Genomic DNA, 25,282 nt, shown 5'->3' on the forward strand with positions numbered 1-25,282 from the left:
GTATTCCTTGATGAAATATTCCTATCCCCCTAACTTCTTAGGTATTTCAACATTTAAACCTGTTACTGTGTATTCACAATACCAAAACATGTTCATAATACCAAAAACATGTTCATAATACCAAAACATGTTCATAATACCAAAACATGTTCATAATACCAAAACATGTTCATACCAACACTAACAGTGGTTTTGACCTCATAAGATGACTGGACTATTATTTCCTGTAATATGATATGACATTTCACCTACTGAAATTCCAATGTGTTGGAAAACAATGTTGAAGCCAATTAGCCTTCAAATATGACACTATAGAGTATATAGGCCTTCTGTTAATGGAATGTACCATCTCTTCAAAACTAATAATGTAATTTTATAACCAGTAGGCTTAATGATATTTATTGTCAATATCTATCTCCTCCAATTAAAGACCAGTTTCTTCAGACATGTCACAAAGTCGTATGATGCAACTACATTTTTTAAGAGAGAGTGGTTTGGTTTAATAAGAATGTCTGACCAAGTTTGATCATGGAATACCTCCATGGTTTGATAAATGTCTGTGCCATATTGTATCATATAAGACTCTCATATATATACTCTCATTGCCTCATCTTTTGAATAAGACCTAAAACCTTTGGTCCAATTTACAGATCATTAATGTTAGAGCCTGACCATTTTAATCCGTGGTATACCTTACCGCTTGCGTAAGCCACGCCAGTCTTACGCCATACGTGTGAACGTACCCTTAGTGTATTAGTACTAGGTTGTGATTTGGAAGGTTTTATCTGATGATTTACTATTAATAGTTATTTTGTTTGTTTTATATTGTATGTTACTGTTTATGGATGTTGCTATTTGAAATAAAAGGAATGATTGAATTAAAATTGTGCACAATAAAGAACTTGGTTCAATTCAAAAGAGTCATTCTGAAATTAATTAAATTATTACAAAAAAATAGAAACCACTATTATTATTAAGTAAATACTCAATAGTGACTGGTGTCCCTGTTTTATACATACAGTGAGTATAGTGGTTAGATTGCCTTTTATTATAGGTCAATAACCTATAACCATAATAATAAATATATTATAGTCATACAGTAGATCACAGGTCAGTATTGGCTGTTGATCTTCAAAGAATTTGAAAGACAATCATGGTTTTATTTTGAAGTAGTATTATAAAGAATTGCAATAATTAAATGTTCTTAGAAACTTGTTTGATTAATGTTTTAATACATTAATACAACTTACTATACAATTTAATAATAGATATTATTTAAATAAAGCTTAGACTATGCTCTTAATTTTGGTTTTAACGAATTATTCATCACATCTAATTTTGTTTTCATATATTTAATATTTTTATATTTAAAATGTTATTTTTAATTGTTTAATTTTGTTCTTACAGTATTTAGTACAATATAAACTAATTATAAAAAAACTCATTTTAATTAATGAAAAAGTATACGGTACGAGTTCTGACATACTCCTAATTTCTTTTCATGTTCGTTCTTTTATGACATTTTTATAATATATATATTTTAATCCTAGTTTTTTAGCCATTGAGTGATTGTTAAAACGGATTACTGTACATACTGTATTTTATTTTATTCATTTATATATATATACTGTACATGAAAACAAACACAGAAAAGTACAGCAAATTAAGCAAAGTACAACATATAAGATATAACTAAATCTACTAATACCAACAAAATCAAATAATATTGTACTTTATCTATCCAATTGAAAACAAATAATATAGGCTTTGATTTCTCTTGGTCTGTTTTTTTTTAGCTTAACGTACTACTACTACTACTACTACTGTACTTGATAAGTGTTTGTTTTATGTGTAATTTTCTCAGAATTATTAACAAGATTTACCAGACTAAATTGGCTCCAACCAGTATTAAAAACAGTGTAATTTGGAAAACACTGATTTGTATCAGGGAGGGTTGTTTTGTTTGCCTTAATCATAATGTGTAAGAAAAAAGGTAAATGTAAACAATAGATTTGTTTAAAGGGAGGGTTGTTTTGTTTGCCTTAATGTGTAAGAAAAAAAGGTAAATGTATACAATAGTTATCTGGCAAGTGTGGATAACCAATAGAGATATACAGTACAGTAGTAAACCTTGAATGAAGTTCATCTAGTAGTAAATGAGAAACAGTGAATGAGATTCTCAACAGCACATTAATTACCTATAACTGAATAAGAAGTGCCTATTAAGATTCCATTGTCTATCTTAATTTCTCATAGCCTTGGCATGCCTTTTAATACACAGTGGTGTCACCATTGCTAGTCTGCAAGTAATTTCCATATCTTGAAAATATTATACATTTATTTTGTAAGTTGTAAGTTTTATTAATCAGGATTGATTTGTCAGTTAATGTCAACATTGAGGACATTTCATATTGTTTCATAGAATTTTAAAATAAAAAAGATTAATTAAAATAAGTTGCTTCACAAGTTTTATAACATATACCTTAATATAAGTTTCAGTACATTTAATATAGATTGTGTATTAACAATTACAATTTAACAATAAACACAATCTTGTTAAATGAACTCTCGGAAATGGTACTCTCGCACATAAAGTTCATGATAAATGGCTGGAAAAGATACTCTCATGTAGCATGCTACCAATGAGCAAAACGATCATACTTTTTTCCTCCTCCTCACACACGTGGACTATTTAAAGGACGATAACATTTTGTTGCCGTATGCTATATACGCGTGCTCTGTGCGGAACCGCCGATTGTTTGATCATTCACTCGGTATTTTGTTTCGTGTTCAAGTTCAATCCGAATGTACGTCTAGGGCCCGAAAAAACCACACTTTGGGTGAGAAGGCAAATTCAGTGCTTACACTATCTATATTTATTTACACCAATTTGTTGAGTAAATTAAATATATCAATGTAAATAGTTGGTATTTACAGTTGGGGTATGTATCGACTGGTTGCCTAGAAAAACATAATCGGATGCTATAATGTAAACTGACAGTTATTCACAACGAGTTTACAAATTTTTCAATTTACGAATAACCTTTTGTATTGTGGGGCACGTATTTGGAGGATTTTCAGAGATGAGGTGAGGGTATTGGGCATGTCAGGGATGGGGGTTCCCAGTCAGTTTTCTGTAAAGGGGGGTGGGGGGGTGGTTCGCCCGAACCATAAAACAGGCCTTGCTACAGGCCTGAATTATATTGCAAATGGTTATACTGTAGATATGTATTATTTTTACAGAATAAACAAGTTAGTAATGCTGTAGGATCAACACCAGCAGTTCAGATTCAACCACAAGAGGTAGTGCTTAATCTTAAACCAGGTATACAATGATTATTCTTTAAAATTATTATCAAACGTATAATTTTATATTATTTATTTACTTAGGGTTAAATAATAAAATGAAACCACATAGACAAGTAGCAAGGCTGTGCAACCATATGATTTATATGTACTATATATATTTCTGCCACAGTGGTTATTTTATGTAAAAATCAGGATACTGTGTATGGTATCTGCCAGAACTATTTAAAATAAATAATACTGTATGCATTTAGCAACAAAATTGTTCCATGTCTGACTTGGTGAACCTTACTTGTCCTGGCTCATAACCTTAACCTGTGACCAAGTAGCATAATTTCTATTAAGCCTAAAAATTACAGTAAGAGTAATGCCTAATAAAGTAATTAGTAGATTCTTCTCTACCTATAATGTAGGCATACACAGGACTAGGCCTGTCTCATCCACAGGACGAGACAATGACGGTTGTCAATCTTCTAGAGCACAGGCAGTCTCAAAGTTTTAGCCCAGCTCGCATACATACAGTACAGTCCGATTCTTTAAAATTATGATACTATACTCAATGTTTCACAAGTCAAATTAAACAATAGTATCTGTATATAGGTTTATGTACATACAAAGAACAACCGCTCAATAATACTGTACCGTTTTGTACAATATGGAGGGATCCGACATGCTAGATTTCGCATCCCACACAAATTTTGTTCCCTTACCATGTCTGTATTCGCAGTTAAAATTCCATAAAGAAACTTATAATTTTCTTTTCAGGTGAACCAGCGTATATTGATATTAAAGTACGCCAGGCCGAGGATTATCCAGTAGATTTGTACTATGTTATGGATTTATCAAACTCGATGAAAGATGATTTAGATAATCTTAAAACACTAGGATCACAATTAGGTAAGATTAAAAATGCAAGAAATATCAAATATCTACTCCTTAATTGTTCACGCAATTTTCTTAATAAAAATATACCTTTGTCAAATGTAAATGCAAACACTGTCACAAAATAGATGTATGTATTATTATATGATTATAATAATCTCCTTCTCCAGTGTTATAAAATACTGTCCACTATGGTCACATGGTCACTCTCTCATCAACAGTAGCTGTGAACTAGTACACTAGGCTATCGTTTATAGTATTCAGGAAAGCTTTTCCTACCAGAACCATTGGTGTCATAGTTACCAACCGTGTCGTATCATGCGATACAGTCCTGCAAGTGATTTTTAATCAGCTGTGGCTCAAATACTTTGTTTCTGAACTCTCCCCCTCCCCCTACACTACAACAATGGTGTAGTCTATCACACATTTCAAATTTCTCAGGTTGGTAACTATGATTAGTGTTATGTGTGTTGGTTAAAGATTAAAGACATGTCTAAAAAAAATCAACAATGTACAACATTTAATACTGAATGATTTGTTGGTAAATTAAGCTTAAATTACTTAAAATTGTTCATATTGATTTCATTTTACATAGAGTATTGTACTAATGTATATAATACAAAATGTTTTAATTGATATATTATAATATTTCAGCTGAAGCATTGCAGACTATAACAAGTAGTTATCAATTAGGATTTGGATCTTTTGTGGATAAAACAGTTATGCCCTTCGTCAGCACAGTGCCTTCAAAGTAAGATCAGGAATTTTTTGTCTACAATCATACAGACTATTAAAGATGTATTGTAAAAAATCATGAAAATGACGCCATAGGGTTTCACTATCAGTTGACACAATGGATGTGCAAATCGTAAAGTAAATGTATTAGCATTTTTACTATTTTAACATGTTTTGTGCAGTGTGTTTTTTTTTCTATAAATAGTATTTTTAATTTGTTATGATTTTGTTATTTTTCAGATTAGCTGCACCATGTGGTGGTTGTGATGCACCTTATGGTTTTAAAAATGTTTTACGCCTTACCAATGATTCTCACCTTTTCACAGTTAGTTAAACCTTTTATATTGGTCAGGTTCTGTGGTTGAAGGAGGGAGCTGGTGGGGTAGCACTTGTATCATTGGAGCATGCATCCCCCACTTTTGACAGCTAAAATAAAATTATGGACTAGGCTAATACCTTGATTAATATTAATTGTTAGCTCTCCCCTGTTTAAAAACCATGTGTCCTCCCCAGCAATTTAGAGAGAGCTATCGTGTTATCTGGATGGTAAACGAAGGGAACGGTAATTAACAGATTGTGACAGTTATTTTGAGACACAAGTGATGCCCGTCAGCCTCCCACCTTCCCCTCCTGAAGTAGCCGGAGGGAATAAATAGCAAAAATAGAAATTTGAGTAACATGAACATGCCACGGCGAATCAGTGATAAGAAATAAAGTGGTGTGGTTGTCGCAAGAAAAGAGAATTTTCTGTTCAAACCACTGGGTTATCAAAGGCCTCTATGAAAAAGTGGTCAGGTTGAAACCTTACCAACTGTACTGGTGGCTACAGCCCTGTAGAAGTTGACAAAAATAAGGATCAAAACTGTATCATAATCATGCATTAATTCTACTTCTAAGTAATTGAGTTTAAAGCAAAAGACAATATGTATTTATCTATAATTTAATGCATGAATGGTTTCATATGACTAATATCACAACATTGTCTAGCATAGGAGGTAATAAGAATTTCCTATCTTGTACAGAAAAATAAACAATTTTCACCCCACGCCCACAGATATCTGTATACACACTATAGAAAGTCTTTAAGACTACTTCAAACATAAAATATCTCACTTAATTGTTATTTGTGTATATGGCTAACTACTGGTCCACAAAAGTTTGTGAACAAATGTAAATTATATAAATATTTAAATCAAATAACAGTTTTATTAGATTATTATTCATAATACAATTTGTGTGTCTGTGTGTTTTACAGAGTAGTGTAAAGATGCAGAATTCATCTGGGAATTTGGATGCTCCAGAGGGTGGTATGGATGCTCTAATGCAGGTCACTGTTTGTAAGGTGAAGTATAAATTTTAGGTTTTCAAATCTATAAATAGAATACTTAGACATCAAATTCCAGTATCTCAAAAACAGGCAATCGTGACAATGGTACAATCGAATATGTGGCTTCAGAAAATTTACCAATTTGTACATCCAGATTGCTAGCTGTGGCCACACCGCCATACGTACAATACCAACACTATATTCTAGAAAAATAGAGGGAAACAAATCAAAATGCAATATATAAAATTCCATGGGAACCTACATTTTGACTAAACAATATAGGGTGCTGTATAATGATATAGCATATGCACTTTTAAGGAAAGTGCATAATTTGTGCTTGTTTGTAAAACACTATGTCTCACAATTTTTTGCAAATTATGTCCCACATTAATGTCAAACTATAAAAAGGTTCATCATATCAACAAATATGGGGATTACAGGGTAACACCAAGCCTCTTAGGGGTGGGGTGAGGTGAATTGTTCGGAAGTACGCAATCATGCAATCATTTCTCTCCCAGAAAAACACATCCTTAGAAGCCTCCTGACTTTCCTCATTTTCAAGTTAGATTAAGCTGGGTTCCCACTAGGATACAAGGACATAACCACAATGCAATCTAACCAATCGTGATGTGATGGATCAACATTTAATGCTTTGTGATTGGTCAGATTACTTGCACTTGTCCTTGTGTTGTGTCCTAGTGGGAAGCAACCTCTGAAGACCATTAAATGTACACACATGTGAGAATGCCATTCTTGTTGATTACAGGAAGAAATTGGTTGGCGAGAGGATGCAAGGAGAATCGTGATCTACACAAGTGATGATTCATTCCACTATGCTGGAGATGGAAAGGTACATCAATCAAAAGAAATCAACATTTAATAACAATTATACAGCTATACATATGAATTGAGAGTTGTATTTTGATATAGTATAGAAATATTGAATGTGAAATGGTACAAATGAATTTTTAAAAAGGGTGAAAGATGAAAATATAACAAATTTTTATCTTTCACCAAATGAAATTATTCCATTTCACAATATAAACGATTCATATTTTTTCTCTATAGTTTTTATACACCTTCTTTTAACAAGACATTTATTCGAAAAATCAGCATGCTATTTTTTTACGCGGACATATAAATGGTGCACACACAGGTTGATCAACAGCAGCATAGCATATTGTCATGTGTGGTTGCTTACTCACTGTAACAAAAATGAAAACGAAATTGAAGTACTCACGTACATATAATGACATTGCACTCTCAATCATTACGAGTGCAATAAAACATTTAATATAATATGGCCAACAATCATCCAATCAAATGACAAGAATCTACTTAGGTGTGTTATAAAGTAAACTATCTCGAAACAGGTCTCTCTAAATACCAGAAACTCATTTTTACAATGTAAAATAATGAAGTCGTTTTTGACTAAAATTGTAAAATGAAGTGCTAAACTTAACATAATATTCTGTCTTTTGCATCATGTGCCCTTGCCCTCCTTGCATCTGTCTATAGGCCCAAGTGATTTAACCAATTGGCTATTCAATAATAATAATACAGTATGTAGGAGTTATACAAAAATATCTAATTTACCTCCGCCAAGGAGGTATATATAGTCGATCGTGTGTGTTTGTTTGTTGGTCTGTTTGTTAGCAGGATTACTAAAAAAGTAATTACAAGATCTTTACCAAAATAAGAATACAGATAGATATGTGGTCAAGGACCACTCTATTAAATTTTGAAGGCAATCCGGACCAGGGTCCCAATTCTGGACCACTTTTTAGTATTATTTTCAGACCTAGTGTTAAAAGATAGGACAGAATTTTCAAAAGCCAGCGAGCAGTCTTAAAGTAAACTGAAATTGCATTTTCTCGAGAACTATTTGTTCAAAAAACTTCATTTTTGTACAAGAGGCAATTGAGTTATAATTTGTAAATTGTAATTTTAAAACATAATTAATTTGATTTAATTTACAGGTTTTTTGATACGAGTATATTTAAAAAACCTATTTCTCTTCAAATTCACCCGTTTGTTTTTGGCGTTGCTGTTCTATTGTTTAAGTCAACTGAAACTATTGTTAGTTGAACAGTTACATAACCATTACATGAAATTTGCATACACATGCCTGTAGTGAAATTCGCCTAAATCACACACAGCATCAAGACACACACAGATATATATATATATTTTTTTTCCTGGAGAAATCTTATGTAGAAGAATTTTACAGTAGAATTTTATGCACTCTCAGCCAGTGGCTTTCTAGTTATGATAAGTAACTCCTTTATTAAAACAAAAATGAATAATAAATGTGGGGGAATAACCTGTGACTTGCAGCCTAACTGGGCTGAATTGCACACAGGTGTGAATACAGTAACTTTCTTTTCCACTAAGTGTCCCTTTGTGTCGAGTGCTGCCATCACACAGCGCATGTTCGTCTGTCTACAATGACTTCCAAAAGTTCTGGGCTTTTTAAAGTGCACACAAGCCAGATGTGTACATTGGACCTCCAGTTAAATACTTTCCTACCACCAGAACTATGAGGAGGACTTGAACCTGTGCAAATTAATTACAATAAATGTATTATTATTACTTATTATTGCCGTATTGTTTAATTTATTTAGCTTGGTGGTATTGTTATTCCTAATGATGGTCATTGTCACATGATTAATGGAAATTATGAAATGAGCACAGTACAGGTAAGGATTTTTTTGTACCCTCACTGTAGGGTCAATATTTATTATACAATTTATGTATGTTTAGGGATTCCCACTTGACTTGACTTTTTTTGAATTCTCTGTCTCATGTTCCTTTCTTTTATTTTTCATACCCACATAATTGTTACCTTTGTACCTCTTTTGAGATGAATAAATGAAATGAAATACATTATTAATGTTATTTTGTATTACTTTTCCCAGGATTATCCATCTATCAGCCAGTTAAATTATAAAATGAGAGAGAACAACGTCATTCCAATCTTTGCTGTTACATCAACACAGCAAGATGTATATAACGTAAGTTTATAAGCAACATTGATTTGACCATGGAGGAAAACAAAAGTATGATGAGCAGACGTACAATTCTTTAGAGTGCGTGAGAGCAAGTTTTATACCCAGTACAATTCTGCCTACTTTGATAACCCAACCCCAGCATAAACAAACATAAAAAAACTGTCAGACGAATATTGGGGAAAATAGAGAATTTACACATAATTTTGGCCACTATACTGAATCAAAGGTGGACGGATGATGTTCAAATGTCATATAACTCTTCCCAGTACATTTCCGGACATATTGATATGAAATTTGTAAAATCACAATCGTACAAACACTCGGTTAAAGTAGTATAATAATCCTTTTTAAAAATTAAGACCAAAAGTGGTAGTAACCAACCAATCCTGCCTACCTAGATAGCAGGTAAATTCATCAAAGCCTATAAAGCAATCTTTTTACTTCAGCAGCAGCCAACAACCCCCTCCCCACTCCCTTTTTGTTTTTTACATTTGGTCCCCATATCCATTGTGCTTGTATCTCGGAGGATTTGAATCCAAAACCCTGGAGTAACTAAAATTCTAACTAGACAAGTTATAACTTGTAAGATATATCTTCTAACCAAATATAATAATAAAAAATGTTCATATTATTTTAACTACAGGAATTGAAGCAACATATCCAGGGGGCTACTACTGGACAACTGGCAGGTGATTCGTCTAATATTGTAGAACTTGTAAAGGAAAACTACGCTGTAGGTTAACTTTTAATTTGTTATTTTTCCTACAAAATCTGATTTTGCTGTGAGTTTGGCCTGTCGCAATAAACAATTGTTAACATTCTTACAAAAAACTGGTCGTTGAATATTATTTACTCGTTGAATACTCATTGAATACAATTAAAACCATGATCAAATGTCAAGGGTATACTGTACTTAGGTATGTGACAATAACATACTCATACTATAATATACAGTAAATAGACAAATTCAACATTTTATTCACTGTATGTCATGGTTGTCACTAATGATGTACCTGACATAGATGGTTAGTAATCATGTTGATAAGAAATGGATAATATATTATGCTTTTTGTTTCACAAAACAGAAAATTACTTCAAAAGTTGAGCTGTCAGATAATGCTCCTAAAAATGTAGATGTTGACTATGAGGCCTACTGCCTCGATGGACAGCCACAAGCTAATACAAAAACATGCCATGGTTTAAACCTAGGCCAAACTGTCACCTTCAGGTTAGGGTTCACACTGCGTAATTGTGATGATGGTTCAGAGAAGAGGTAAATCTGTTTTTATTGTATACTTATATTATGCTACACAAATCAGGGAAATTTCTGCCCAAACGTCTCACTTTTAGCCCAAACGTCCCACTTTTTGGCCGAAGCGTCCCACTTACAGACCAAACCAATGATTGTTAATGTACATTCTTGTGGTATATATCAAGTTGTTGAACTACCATTTTATAACATAATGTATTGATAATTATTCCAATGTTGATATGAAATATACTAAAAAAAATAATTTGCCAACAGAGGGCGTCAATTGTTTTGCCACAAAAAATGATCTTTTCGTCAATGTTTCAGGATCTAGGCCTGTTTCACATAAAAACAGATGAGGCAAAGATGCTTTAAACGTAATTATTAATATAAAATATGACGATCTGGGTGGTGAAAATTGAAAATTTGAGACGAAATGAGCACCTTGTCTGCCTCCTGCTGAATACAGCCCTGAAACCTATTTTGCAAAAGTTAGGCCATGCCCCTTCTTGACAAACTAGTTTTCTGAGGTAATTTCAACCAATTATGTTATTGTATTTACATGCTATGTAATACAAGGAATATTCAACATTTTTTTTTAACTTAAGCATTTTAAGGGGAATAATAAAATTGGATTGAATAATTTTTTTCAGTTGAAAAATTTGAACTGTTAATGTCTAAAAACATTCAGTAGAGGTTTTTACTTTTGTTAAATTAGGAGTAAAATTAATTGAATATTAATGTTTTACTATCATAAATTTAATCACAATGTGTTTCAAATTAATAATTATAATACGATGTATGTTTGTGTTGCAGGGTTGTTATCAAACCAGTTGGATTCAGTGAGGAACTTACTGTACGCATTCAACCTGTATGTAATTGTGATTGTGAAGCGTCACAGGTAATCAATGAAATATAAACAAGAACTTAAATATTTATAGTAGTAGAGTGGAACTTGGTTGGTCCTGGGTTAAAATCTTGTCCAATATCATCCTTTCTTTCAAATACTGTATTTAAACGAATACCCTGGAATATTTATTGTTTTTGGAGGGTTTATTTGAGGGAGGCGTTTATATTTTTGGGTGTAATATGGTAACATGTATGATCGAATAAATACTCATACTGATATGAAAATATACAACACAATTAATATCAAGAAGTGATAAAATATTGTAAAACTCAAAGTGCTTGGTAAATTGTAGATCATGTCAGTTGATGAATTCTACTACTAATAGAAATGTGTTGCAATACAATATTGTCTATATTATGCATGTGGCGGGGCAATATTCAAGGAGAAATAATTTGAGGTGTTTATTTCAAATAAAGTTACAAATTTCGCATGAGCAGACCAGTGTATACATTCACCATTGGTAATCCTTAAGCATATTAAATAAACATGAAATGAAAAAGAGGGTCACAACTAAAAAGTAGGAAATAAGAACAAATTATCAAGAGCCATAGACGAAATGTTTTATTTATGCTATGCAGTATTTATTTCTTCAAAGTTTTTTTATTATATTTATATAATCTTCTATGCAATAAACACATAATTATTATAAGGAAATTTTAAATGCAATTTTCTATATGATTTTAATTTTTAAAGTAGCTTTTAGGAAACATCATGATCTATTTAAATACTAAAAAAATTAATACAGCCCTAGATAATGAAATGTATTCCTATTTTCCCACTCAGTCATTGTTGTGAAGCTATGAAACACATGTGAATTCCCTTGGAAGTACCCATATCCTAATTTCTAAATCCAGTTTTTCCTACCAGGTATATATTTATAGTTTCAGGGAAGGAGATAATTGTGTATGCTTGTATTAAATAACTTTCATTCTTATAAAGTTTCAATTAAAGAGCCTCCCAGCTTCTTATTTTGACATTATGTTTACGAATAAATTTATCCATGTCAATAAAGCATAATTATTATCATGACAAACTTAAGCACTCAGAATGAGCGAAATAATTGGCAAAAATACAGATACCATATTGAAGATAATAAAATCCATAAACATTTTCGGAAGCCAACAAAGTTCCCCCTTATTGGGGAGTCCCCTCAATATAACGTGTAGTTTTAAACGTCATTTCCCTTTCCTATCATAGGAATGTTTGCCTTTAATAGAGGTGTCCCCTGAATAGGGATGTCCCCTAAAAGGTGATGTCCCAGACGAGATTCTCTACTGTAGTTCTTTTCTAAATGTTGTTGATTTACTATATTTAATAATAACACTTTATAGGAGCATTACAGTGAAGTATGCAGTCATGGTAACGGTACTCTAGTGTGTGGTGGTTGCCAGTGCAATATAGGACGTTATGGACGTCTATGTGAATGTAGCAGCAATGACGCTACAAGTAGACTTGAGGATAATGATAGAGCATGCTCTGTGTAAGTATAACAATTGTACACTGTTTTAAAGATCACATCTGTGAGAAATTAATAATGTTTGGCTCTGTGCCTATTCGTATATGGCACTTGCAGATGTGAAAAACACCTATTTTGGTTGTAATAATTATTATGTAATTAACTTTGGAAAAATGCCAAAAACTTTGCATCACTATCTAGCTTTAATTGAACGTAAAGAACAAACTTCCAAAGTAAATATAATGCCAAATTACTGGAACCAAAGTCACAGGTCATACTTAACAAAATAACTAGTGGTATTTAAATAAATCTTGCTCAGTAGAAATATGTTTATTTTGGTTATTGTCAATAAATAATTATTTAACTTAATTAGTAAACTATATCAGTACTGAAGGTATATGTACCAACTTTCTATACCATCGAGTATTTTTACCTTAAAAGATTCTAGAAGTTTGCCCTTGCATTATTATTTACTGAAAGAACAAATCTGCTTTTAACAAATCCACGGTTTACAATTATTAAGTAACAATTAATTGCTGTGTAAGGGCATAGCTACAAGAATTAACATTGATTTAATGTAGTCATGGATAGGAAATAACGTTCAACCAGATTTGTAGCCTTTTCCTTTATAATCATTGCTACAAAACTGAAAGTATATGGATGGCCGCTTATATTTTGAAAGCGTTTTTCACAGTGATGCACGTTTTTCCTGTTAAGATATTGAATGATAATGTCTTTCGGTTTTAAATGCTTCATATATTATTTTGTTAAATTCTTACTGATATGCTGATTTAATTCACTGAAATATATTAATTTTTATTTAAATTTCTCTAAACTATTACCCGAAAGGTTCAAGTTTTATTAAAATAAATCTTTTTTTTTTTATATAATTATTCTTTCAAAAATTGACTGTACTAAGTATTGCAGTAACTGTATATACTTACTTAATGTACTATGAAGCAAACGGTTTACATCCTGACCAAAAAACAATCTTTTTTTTGTATTAAACAATAGTTAGTATGTAGCCTATTGCAGTACCTGCGGTGTAGTTGTTAACCTCCAGTAGAAATATTAATATATACTGCATTAAAATGACTGCATTATCATTTTATTCTCTTTCTGATAGTGACAATTCAACTACAGCCACCATTTGCTCAGGTCGGGGTTCATGTGTTTGTGGCGAGTGTTCCTGCTTCCCTCGTGCCAAGAGTGGAGAGGTGGTTTCAGGAAAATATTGTGAATGTGATAACTTCTCCTGTGATCGTTTTAACAACCTGCCTTGTGGAGGTAAGTGTTTGTCAGTATTTATAATTCTCAATTGTATTATTAGTTATTGTATCAATTAGTATTTATATTTGATACTTTAGTTTTACAAATTAAGTATCAGTCCTGATTATGTTTGTATTTAAAAAAAAAAAATAAATAAAAAAAAATAAAAAAAATATTGAATGTGTTGATCCTGTAGATGTAACAATTTATTCCCATTTAAGTTTGTTTTCCACTCTATAGAATGCAACACAAATCATTTGCATCGTGATATGTCAAATTGCTTGCATATGGTTACATCCAGAACCAAGTTATCTACTTGTGTAAACTGTCTTCAATTAAATTGACAAAGAAATAATACAGTATAATATCAGTATTGTCGAATATTCATGAATTTATAATTCTTTTCGAAAAAAACAAAAATTAGCAAAACTAACTGTCTTGCAGTTTCACAAATTTTTCATTTTTCGAAAAGTAAACAAATTCATGAATATCCAAAACCAGATTAATTAATCATTGTCGAATATTGTTGCTATTTGCTTCTATTTTTTTTCCCACTGAAATATGTTGCCTCATTTCATATTAGTTTGTAAAACTAATTAATTAACGATTTTACTTTATATCAGGACCTGAGAGAGGAGAGTGTATCTGCGATGAGCAATTGAAGAGAAGTCGTTGTAAGTGTATGCCTGGGTATGAGGGAGATGCCTGCAACTGTGTTTCCAGCACAACAGGGTGTATATCAGCTAACGGTGTAAGTTAATATTAATGTTATTGGTGCTAGTTTATTTGCCACTGCAAATTGTTTAATACAACCTTCCATGGTAACATGGTTATTTCTTATTATAACACACCTGATTATATTATATATAGTTAATTACACATTACATGCTGTTCATTTATGCACTAATGAGCGACACTAATGAACGTTAAGCAGCTTTTTGTAAATTGTTACCACGTGAAATTTTTACTGATTTATTCTACTCTGCATCCAGTATTGGAGAGCTATCAGGCCTAGCCTTTAAACGATGATTCAAAATGAATTCAGGATAAAATCAGGATGGTCAGATCAAAAATCAAATCAAAATCAAATTTAGAAAAACAAGTCAATGTATGTTTAAATTGTTTTATTAAACATGTGGATATAGTTTTTAGTAAGTTATGTAATGCAGTAGTGAATTCCTCCCTTCAAACTTAACCCCTCTTGTTAATAGGTTTAAATCATCACACACAAATTAGATCAGATGTTATACAAAATTGTGTGCATTTAAAAAAAAAATAAAATCATACAATACTGTATGATGCTTATTCAAATTTTATTATTAGTCAATAGTTTCATATCGTTTGCTATATAGCTTATTACTTCCTCCCAAGGTAAAATAAAAACCAAGTTGTATCTGAAAGTTGAAGGATATTAACTACGCTGGATTACCCACAAGGCCATTCCCGTGACAAATTGAGCGGTTTTGTAAAACAGACAAAATTGTGTTCACGGCTATGTTATTACAAGACCTACAACAAACATCAAGCAATTCGTCATTACTTACACCTCCAGACAAAGATGCATTTATCACAATGTTTTTCTTTCCACTTGTGAATAATTGTTTACCAGTCACTTGTTATGGGTATTGAGTACACTGTTTATCTTTTATTCATTTGATTTCTTTAATTTTGCCATAGGTGGTTGGAACTGTGTAATCTGAGATGACCTGGCAATTACCTCTTACACATATTCCTGCAGGGGATTTAACTTCAAATTGTATTATTTTTTATAATTGAAAGTATTCTCCAGGTGGTATTTAATTTGAGATATAGTATTGACAGACAGTTCCCTTTTTTATCAATATCAGAAATGGCTTACTGTGTATTTGATCAGAGTTACAGTAAAGTATTGCAAAAAGTTCTCGAAGTATTTTGTAAAAAATTTCACTAAACGAATTTAACAGAAAACTAAGAAGACCAATAGAAAGACCAAAATCAACAAAATGAATGTTAAAAAGGAAATTAAAAATTATATAGACACAACACAAAGCCATCCTTTTCATAAAAGAGTAAAATGGAATAAAATAGTAGAAAGCCTCTTTATTGTCACAAGATGAGAGGGATAACTGATGATGACTGTTTACAACTTAAACATCTAACTAGATATTCTTCTATTATTATTAAATTAAGTAAACTTTCACTTTCTCTTTGAATGGTTCTACCTTTCTTTCAGTTCTTTCATATTATTAGTTATTAAATCCTGAAGACAAGTGCATTGACTGAAGTATTGAACATTCTGAAGTATTAACATGGCTTATAAGTCATCAGTATATTGCCTAGTAATCATGTCCATTTATTTTTAGTCGCATGCAACGTGACTCTACAGCTTACTATGTCGGGCAGTCTGTAAACACTAACTTGAGCACGCGACTGCAGCCATCTATATGGCCTTGTTATTCCTACTTTTTTTAGCATTTTCTCACCTAATTAATATAATATTTTTTAAGAAGTAACTTTGCATTAGGGAGCTACAGTAAGTATTAAGATTGTTTGCTGTACCAGAGAATTGCTTGCAAAGTGGAATAAATGTACTGAGTATTTAGTACAATTATGTTCTGTATAATTCAGCAATTGATTTAAAACTACTTTAAGCTCTAATACACGTTTTATTGTTTAAGTGAAGATAATAAAACAAAGGAACTACAGTATCTGAATTAGCATTAGCAAAAGTAGCATTACAAATCATTAGTATTTTATTTCATTATAGCAATCTCAAATCCTCCATTCACTCATCATCAATATCATCATCATCATCATAAGTCAGTTGCTACAGGTCCACTGCTAGAAGAAAGCAACAGCATGTCATTTCCAGAGGTCTATCTGATACCAGTTGAAAATCGACAGCATTGTTGGATTTCATCTTCATCAATTTGTCTGTCAGATGCTCTGTTTCCTTTCTTCTTTTACTTGTGTCAATATGATTGTCCAGTTTATGACAAATATGATCTTGTTGCCCATGTCCATTTCCTGAATTTAACTATTTTAATTTTCTGTTGTTTTGCTTCGGTTCTGCACCCATTTGTTTTATGGTCTTTGTATCAGTATATTAAAGTTCAAAGACCTTTTTTAAAACAATAAAAACACTTAACAATAGAGGAAGTTTTGGCCTATCCTTACTACCTATACACCAATTACCTTGTATGACATCTTTCATTTTTATGTTAAAAAACTCAATTTACAAAAATACAGCTTCCTTATAATTTTGGCCACGTTTCAACTTGGGCTAATTGTATTCTTCTGTTCTAACAATGGTTTTAAATATTATAAAGTTGAGGGTTGCAGTACACTGTGTATTTTAAAAAGAAGATTCTCCAGTATAACAACCGAACCATCGAAATACTCTCAACCTTTACTTTATTTCCTTTTAGAAACAAATGATGTACCCAAAACCTAACTTTACAGTATTTCTTATTCTCCATGCAATGTGTATGTAAAGATATATTAGAACTTATAGAGATATTATTTCCTAAGAGATATTTATCTATCTCTATGCAATTTCCAGTTTATTTGGACAATAAAAGTTACCTGTATCTGTAAATACACTCATTATGTTTTAATATAAGAATGTTTCATAGGGTGGAGCATTTTGAACTTTGGTTTTATAGTTCAATAACATCTTTTGATTCCTGAACAGTTATGCTGAATCTTTGCTTAATTGGTAGTAATGTATATTATATTACTGTATATGTATTATTATTATATAATTATTGAGACTGACAATCCTTAGTTATCTTCTCATACCACTCATGAACTGTAAAGTGGTTTAAAGTATGATACATAATATTAAAAAATACTGCTTATAGTGTACTTCAAAGTTGACTCTGTGATAGTTCCTTCTTCCTTGTGAGATAAATGTTCATTAATGTTCATTATGATTTTGAGCTGCATGATAAAACTATTAAAATGAAGCTTTCATTTTTCGATGACTTACAGTAGAACTGTACAATTGTATATTACATCATCTGTCCAATTCAACATTGAGCTATGTAAAATGTTTTTTCTACTGCATTAGTACCCCAAAAAAGATTCAAATAGGCATATATGTGAATTCAAGGTTGTAACCTGGACCTAGAATTTTCTCTACATAAATGTCCAAAACAAACTTAACATACAGTATATGAATCTAGTTTTAGGTAAACTACACCATTGCAAAATGGAAAGTGTCAGTGGCGGGTTAGCACTCTTAAGGGTCAAACACTAGTCTAAGTAGTTGCATTGTTGCTTAAGCTCTGGGGCCCATTGGTTTAGCCAATAATCGCTCATAGCCGTTATGCCACTGGTCACTGTACATTTGTAGAACGTCTTTCGATCTTCCTTGTTTTATTTTAAACTTTAAAATATTAGAAGTGGATATTAGATATTTTAAACTGTATGAGCCTGTGATCAGATATATTTTCATTATTCTTCATTTTATCCCTCATTGTATCAAAACAACTCAATCATCAGACACTTAAGTGCTCAATAACCATAACATTGTATTGATTCATTTCCTTTCCAATCATTTTCATTCCAGATTGTAATTTTTTTTTTAACTTAGTCAATGTAACACACCCACAAGTTTTGTTTTCTATCATACCATGATAATAAACACCTGATCACTACTGACAATTTTTACCTTCTCGTAATTATCTTCATAAGCTATTTTTTGTCATGCTTTAATTAATAATCATCACCGTGAATGGAAACAAAACTATGAAACAGAGACAAAAAAAAATCCTGACATTTTTTTTTTTTTCAAAGTAGGAAATGGAATTATACTCAGATTGCGTTAACCATTGGAATTTAAAGTCTAAATTAAGAGTGGGATTATACCTGAACATTGGGCATATGCCTCGTAATGTCAAGAATCAACCCAGTCAAAAGATTTCCTAGACAGTCGAATTCAGCATATTTTTGAATATTAACAAAGTTTGTGTCTCAGATGCGACTGGTATCACTCTAGTAGAAGAAACAAATTTGATATCAAATAAGAAATGAGGAAAAGGGTATTGGTACAAATTGCTACAAACCCATTGTCTGAGAAGTAGACTATTTCAGTTATGATTATTTCACCAGCAGTTCTTAAGTACGCTGTTCCAGTTTGGAACAGTGGTTTAACTAAGCATCAGGATTACGCCATTGAGCGTGTCCAAAAATGTGCTTGCCGTAACATTCTGGGCCGTGGTTACTCCACTTATGATGGTGCTTTGGTCGATCTGCGCTTGGGTACTCTTAGTGATCGATGTATTCTTTGTTTTTTCATTTTCCACAAGCCTTTGTGAAGACTCTTCAAATCTCCACAATGTTTTTTGTAAAATTAATGTATTTTGTGTATGAATGAATGGTTGTCTTTTTGTATATCTATATTGTTATGAATGAATTTGTATTTTGATATTTGTTGTACATTTTATCTTTTGATGTTTTTACCTCATAAAATTATAATTCAATTTAACATTTTTGCTGCTATGTTTTAATGATTATGTTGAATTTGAATAAATACATATATACCAATTTAATAACAATATATTGTTATAATCTAAATCTGTTGTCATTATTTGTACACAGTTGATTTGCAATGGTGCTGGAACTTGTGACTGTGGCGTCTGCAAGTGTAATGCATCTTACACTGGCAATACTTGTGAAAACTGCCCAGTAAGTAAAGTAGTCCACAAATAGTGTGTGCATTTTTTCCTCTTTAGTGAGATAATTTAAAGAAAGTTTAATTGTTTTTATTTATTTTTTTTTACAAATTGTTTTTGTTTCACCAATTTTCACAATTCCTCCTTCCCCTCCCCAATTCTCTCTCTGGCATGAATCCTCCCACCAATTACAGTATTCTTCCCCTTTATGGGATATCATGTATGTTGATTTGTAAATTTGGCATCGCTGCAAATGCTGACATCCGTTTGAATAGTTGCATTGTCCCAAAAGTGTACAATTGATCTACTGAATGTGTTATAACATGTTGTTATGAATATGATTTTTTAACAGACATGTCCAGGCCCTTGTATTACCAATAAGGACTGTGTCCAGTGCAAAGCATTTAATGAGGGCACAAAGAGCCCTGAAGAATGTGAGCTGTGTCCATATGAAGTTGAAATACTTTCTAACCTGACAATCGGTATGATTTTAAATGGGCATTCTTTTGATCATAATTTGTTGTTTTCAATTTCATGTGTTTTTTAACCATTTCCAGGTTGATTCCAGCATAGGAAAATGTGTTTAATGTTAACATAAGTTTAACCTTTACAATTTTCTATAATATTAACTGTTTAAAGCTCTGTCTATAACTGTCAAACTTCATGTGATAAAACAATATGTTGTGCTCATATGAATATTATGACATCAATCACTACCATATTTGGGCATATCACACTTTTTTTTAATCGAACTAGTTTGATAATGTAGACAGACCTTTTGAAAAGAACATTTTGTATATCTGATGCATTTTATGCTACCTTTACCGCATTTTTTTAAAAAATCTCAATATTATTCTCAAAATTATTATATCAACATTCAGGAATGAAAAATATTATTTTCATCATTGATGATTAAAATGAAATAAAGAATTTCATACAGTATTTGATATCTTATCTGCATCTACTGTACTTTCTCTTTAATAAATGATTCATTTACTCTGTTTCCTTTCATTCTTATCTTTCACAAACTCTTCTGATTTATCAAACATTTTATTATAGTATAATAATTAATTATTATATATGCAAAATTACGGGGAGTTTCATTCCTTCCAGCCCTTCCATTATCATAAATATTTGAATGAATTTAAAGCCCCATTTCCTACAATTTTTGACGTTTTGTAAAAATTTCTTGTCTTAAATGTAAGTTTTATGGTAAATTATGATAAAAAGAGAGCAACAATGCACTACCTAAGTACCTTGTGTCGAATGTCCTCTCATGGATGGTCTTTATAAGCTTAGCCTAGCTAGGCTTAGTTTTGTAGGCCTAGCTGGTGAACAACAGTAACGTACAAACATCGTACGCTAGATATAGGCCTAGTCTGAGAAAGGTTTGAACCATCATTTTACACTAAGGAATTTTCCTATTCCAACTTTATTTCACACATCTTAAAAAAACATGACAAACATTGTTTTGCAGAGAACAAGGCAGAACGGTGTGTTTTCAAAGACCAATCAGATTGCTCGTTTGTCTTTACTTATCAGAAGAATGCAGATGGTAACTACAAACTCAAAGTACAGGAGGATAAAAGTAAGGCACTTGAATTTAATGTAAAGATTCAATTTATTGTAAAGAAACCAAACCCCATTTTTTCACAAATGGTTGTTTAAAAATTAATTAATTAACCTAATCATACTATAATACATGATTAATTCTTAAATAAAGTAAAACAGCCAGAAAAATTTTGCAGAGCTTTCAGGCAACACTAGCCCTTCATCAGTGCAAATAAGAGTTCTTAGATAGAGATAGAGAAAATAACAATAAAAGCATATATAATGCGCCATATATCCAATCAATGTAAAGTAGTACAGTATGCATTACATACAAGTATAAAATCATTATAAGATTTTTAATTTTAAGAATTAAGCAATACTAATTAAATGAATTATTGGTATCCTAACATTTTTTTTTCTTGTTGGTGAAACTACATTACAAGACTAATATATAATGGCAAATAAACAAAACTGTTATACAATATTACTAATGAGTGTAAAGAGTGGTTTATTGAAGCCTGTAAGTCTTCAAGAGTATTTTCCATTGTTTTATACCATGGGAAACATGGGTATAATGGACTCAATAAGAAACATTAACTTCCCTTTGGAGAGTACACTATAGGTCATTCTACACTATAGAAACATGAAATCGTTTGACCTACTTTCCAGTAAGATTTCTATTTTTTTCTGTTGCACTCTCTCGACTTGAAGTTTTAAGTTTTAAAAGTATGAAGTAAAGTAGAACATTACAAATCAATCAAATAAATGTTTTTGTAAAATTATTTGTTTAACTAGTATGCAGTGAGCCTGTTGATCCACTGTTCATTATTCTTGGTATTGTGATTGGAATCATCATCGTTGGTTTAATACTTCTTCTAATTTGGCGTCTGCTTACTTATCTTCATGACAAAAGGGAATTTGCACGTCATGAACAAGAAAGGAAGAATGCTAAATGGGGTGCTGTAAGTTTAACATTTTAAAGATTTTCCTTACAACTAAAAATATTTAAAGATTGTATTTATCTCTTTATAATCAGTTTATATTTATTATTATTTCATTTCCATAAACATGTAAAAAATGACTTCCCTGACAAAGTTATCTTTTTTATTTTCAGAGTCAAAATCCAATATACAAACCGTCAACTTCAACCTACAAGAATCCAATGTACAGAAAATAGAGAGTCCTAATAGAGTCCTCCACATGTGCCTGTCTATAAAGATACAAAAAAAACAAAAAAATAGAAGTAGCGTTTTTAAGTGGAAACTCTATTTAATAAAATTCTTCTTTGATTTTTTTTCCATTAATATCATGTTAATGGTTAACTATTGACAATCTGTATACTTTCTTAATGTAAAACATTCCTTAAATTAGTAACAGTTTACAATACGGAACTGTGTTAGATTTCAACTTAATTTGAAATTTCATATCAAGCAACGTATTGTATAACATCATTAATGAGAATTTAATTGCAAGAAATGGTACTTGAGTAAATGCTAATATTTTGTGAATTCCTGGTTGCTGTTGTACACAGGGTATTTTTTGACTTCTTGTTAAACCACTGCAGGAAAGACTGAGATTGTTTACTGACTTTATTTTATTTATAATTATTTATTCATTATAAAGATCCAAGTGCTTAAGTTTCTCCCGACTACTTGTACCATTCACGACTATAAATCATTCACATCAATACTGCAATACCAGAAACAATAAACACAAATTCATAAGAAGAATACTTCCCTATGTGGCTAGGCTATGGATGAGAAAAGCAATTGAATAAATGAATATTTGACCGACGGTGACCCTCTGACCCTAAGCAACACTGGTGGTTAGAGTACCTTTCACACTGCGTCATGTTGTGTCCTTGTTGCATTTCTGGAATTCAGATAGAGCAATGTTCATTTATGTGCATAATTCTATCATGATCTCAGATTCAAACAAATTTAGAATGGATATGTGCAGACATGAGACAAACGCAACTGGGAATTAAGAACTTACAGTCTAACACAGTTTCATTGGCCAGTTACAACAAGCCAAACATTTTTGAAATTATGGTGTAAACACAGCCTAAGACTGAGCAGTCAAGCCACTACCATGGTTTGTAATAAGACTGCATACATGACCTTTTCTTCTGTTTTCATTATAACTTGTGGAGTCGGTGTTCCTACTTATTTATCATGTTTAAAACCCTTCAGGTGGAGAATCATATTATTTTAATTAATCATATCTTTTATGTTTCATTCAATTTTAATTCCATTAATGTTATAAAAGCAATATTATAAAAACAAAGACTTAAAATTAGATATATAGAGAACTTTCTTACTATTAAATAAATTTGAATTAATCTTCAAATTATTTTAATTATATTAATTCATTATTAATTTGATAGATTTTTATTGGTGAGTTGGACTGGACCTTAATGGTTCCTGAAATGTAAACTGAAGAGTGTTGTTTAATGAGTGTTGGTTGATCAGTCAGCTGATTGGTTGGTTTAGATGAGTGTTGGTTAATCAGTTAGCTGATGGGTTGGTTGAGATGAGTTTTGGTTGATCAGTCAACTGATTGGTTGGTTTAGACGAATGTTGGTTAATCAGTTAGCTGATTGGTTGGTTGAGATGATTTTTGGTTGATCAGTCAACTGATTGGTTGGTTTAGATGAATGTTGGTTAACCAGTTAGCTGATTGGTTGGTTGAGCTGAGTTTTGGTTGATCAGTCAGCTGATTGGTTGGTTTAGATTTGACAATTATAGTCAGTTGATTATCAACGTTATTACCCATAGCCTTGCTTGCTTAGCCTAACATTGTATATTAGACAGTTTTAAATAATAATAATTAATTTATCAATATATTCATCTTTTGTATCATATCAATTATTAATACGTAATCAGTGTTTCTATGTTTTAAATACTGTACTTTACTTTAAAGTGTGATGCTCTTTATGTAAGGCTTTTAGTTTTTTAAATACCATCTATTTGGTAGATTATAAATGTCTCAAATTACTCTGTCCTTTTTAAAACTAGTTATGCTTTCAAATCATCAGGTTGTATGGTTCTATAATTGTAAATAAACATTTTTTATTTTTGTTGTTACAAATTTGATATTTAGTATACAGGTTACAATCACAGACTGAGATCCAGAAAACAGTGGTGATAAATAGGGTTTAAAAATACTAGTGAATGAGTTTTAAACAGAGGGCCAAATTGTATACAATTATGATATTTTTGTTCGATTAAAATATGTCACGTGTTTAACCCATTGTGAAATAATACGGGTGTAATTCAAAATAAAGCTGCAGTCACACTTGTTTCACGGAACGGAAGACGGCGCCGTTCAATTCTGTATTATGATATATTCCATTATCTACCAATACGACGCCGTGTGAATGGATGTAAGGAAACATTTTGAGAATTATCAAAATTAGTTCCATTCGAATTATTTTATCTGAAATTATTCAGTGAATGTTTAAGTTTTTACGTTGTGTGATATTTTTGGCTTCTCTATGTTGTAGCCACGCGTGCACGCTATGATAGCATATGAAAGAACTAAAATTTTCAAGCAGAAAAAAATGTAAATAAATAGTTTATGAGTAACATATCTCTAGCCAATGGCAATGTGTTTTTTTATCAATATCAAAATATTATGTTTAGCATTAGTTAGTATTTTTGTTTATATCCGATGTTTTTTTAAGTGCTGGACATGTTACGCCTCATTTTGCTTTCATTACAAAAAAAGCATGGATTGAATTGGATATTAATTGTTTTTTAAAGTATAATAATGAATCATGCAGAAAGGTTTTGTATAGAAATTAGTATTATCGAAGATAAACAACATTGATTGTATCATGGTATATTTGTAAAAAGATTGATTTTGTAAATGACACTTATTGATACTGAGGACGGATTAAATACATCATGATGCTTTGCTAATAATTA

General features: G+C 31.4%; 1 protein-coding gene across 2 annotated transcripts in view; it reads left to right on the top strand.

Annotated features, from left to right (window-relative positions):
* LOC144840067 (integrin beta-1-like) overlaps positions 1–25,282 on the top strand; it is a 32,514-nt gene extending 7,232 nt beyond the window's left edge. For both annotated transcript variants that reach the window (XM_078695729.1, XM_078695730.1), the window contains exons 5-23: positions 3,244–3,325; positions 4,072–4,203; positions 4,843–4,939; positions 5,164–5,248; positions 6,179–6,265; positions 7,017–7,100; positions 8,875–8,949; positions 9,169–9,264; positions 9,905–9,994; positions 10,347–10,534; positions 11,327–11,411; positions 12,752–12,900; positions 14,003–14,163; positions 14,769–14,896; positions 19,729–19,815; positions 20,155–20,284; positions 21,280–21,390; positions 22,149–22,315; positions 22,468–25,282. In XM_078695729.1, the coding sequence (XP_078551855.1) occupies positions 3,244–3,325; positions 4,072–4,203; positions 4,843–4,939; positions 5,164–5,248; positions 6,179–6,265; positions 7,017–7,100; positions 8,875–8,949; positions 9,169–9,264; positions 9,905–9,994; positions 10,347–10,534; positions 11,327–11,411; positions 12,752–12,900; positions 14,003–14,163; positions 14,769–14,896; positions 19,729–19,815; positions 20,155–20,284; positions 21,280–21,390; positions 22,149–22,315; positions 22,468–22,530 (2,097 nt within the window). In that variant the 3' untranslated portion in view covers positions 22,531–25,282. The remainder of the gene's footprint in view (positions 1–3,243; positions 3,326–4,071; positions 4,204–4,842; positions 4,940–5,163; positions 5,249–6,178; positions 6,266–7,016; positions 7,101–8,874; positions 8,950–9,168; positions 9,265–9,904; positions 9,995–10,346; positions 10,535–11,326; positions 11,412–12,751; positions 12,901–14,002; positions 14,164–14,768; positions 14,897–19,728; positions 19,816–20,154; positions 20,285–21,279; positions 21,391–22,148; positions 22,316–22,467) is intronic.

The sequence above is a fragment of the Antedon bifida genome, chromosome 4, assembly GCF_963402885.1.
Source record: "Antedon bifida chromosome 4, ecAntBifi1.1, whole genome shotgun sequence".
Lineage (NCBI taxonomy): Eukaryota > Metazoa > Echinodermata > Crinoidea > Comatulida > Antedonidae > Antedon > Antedon bifida.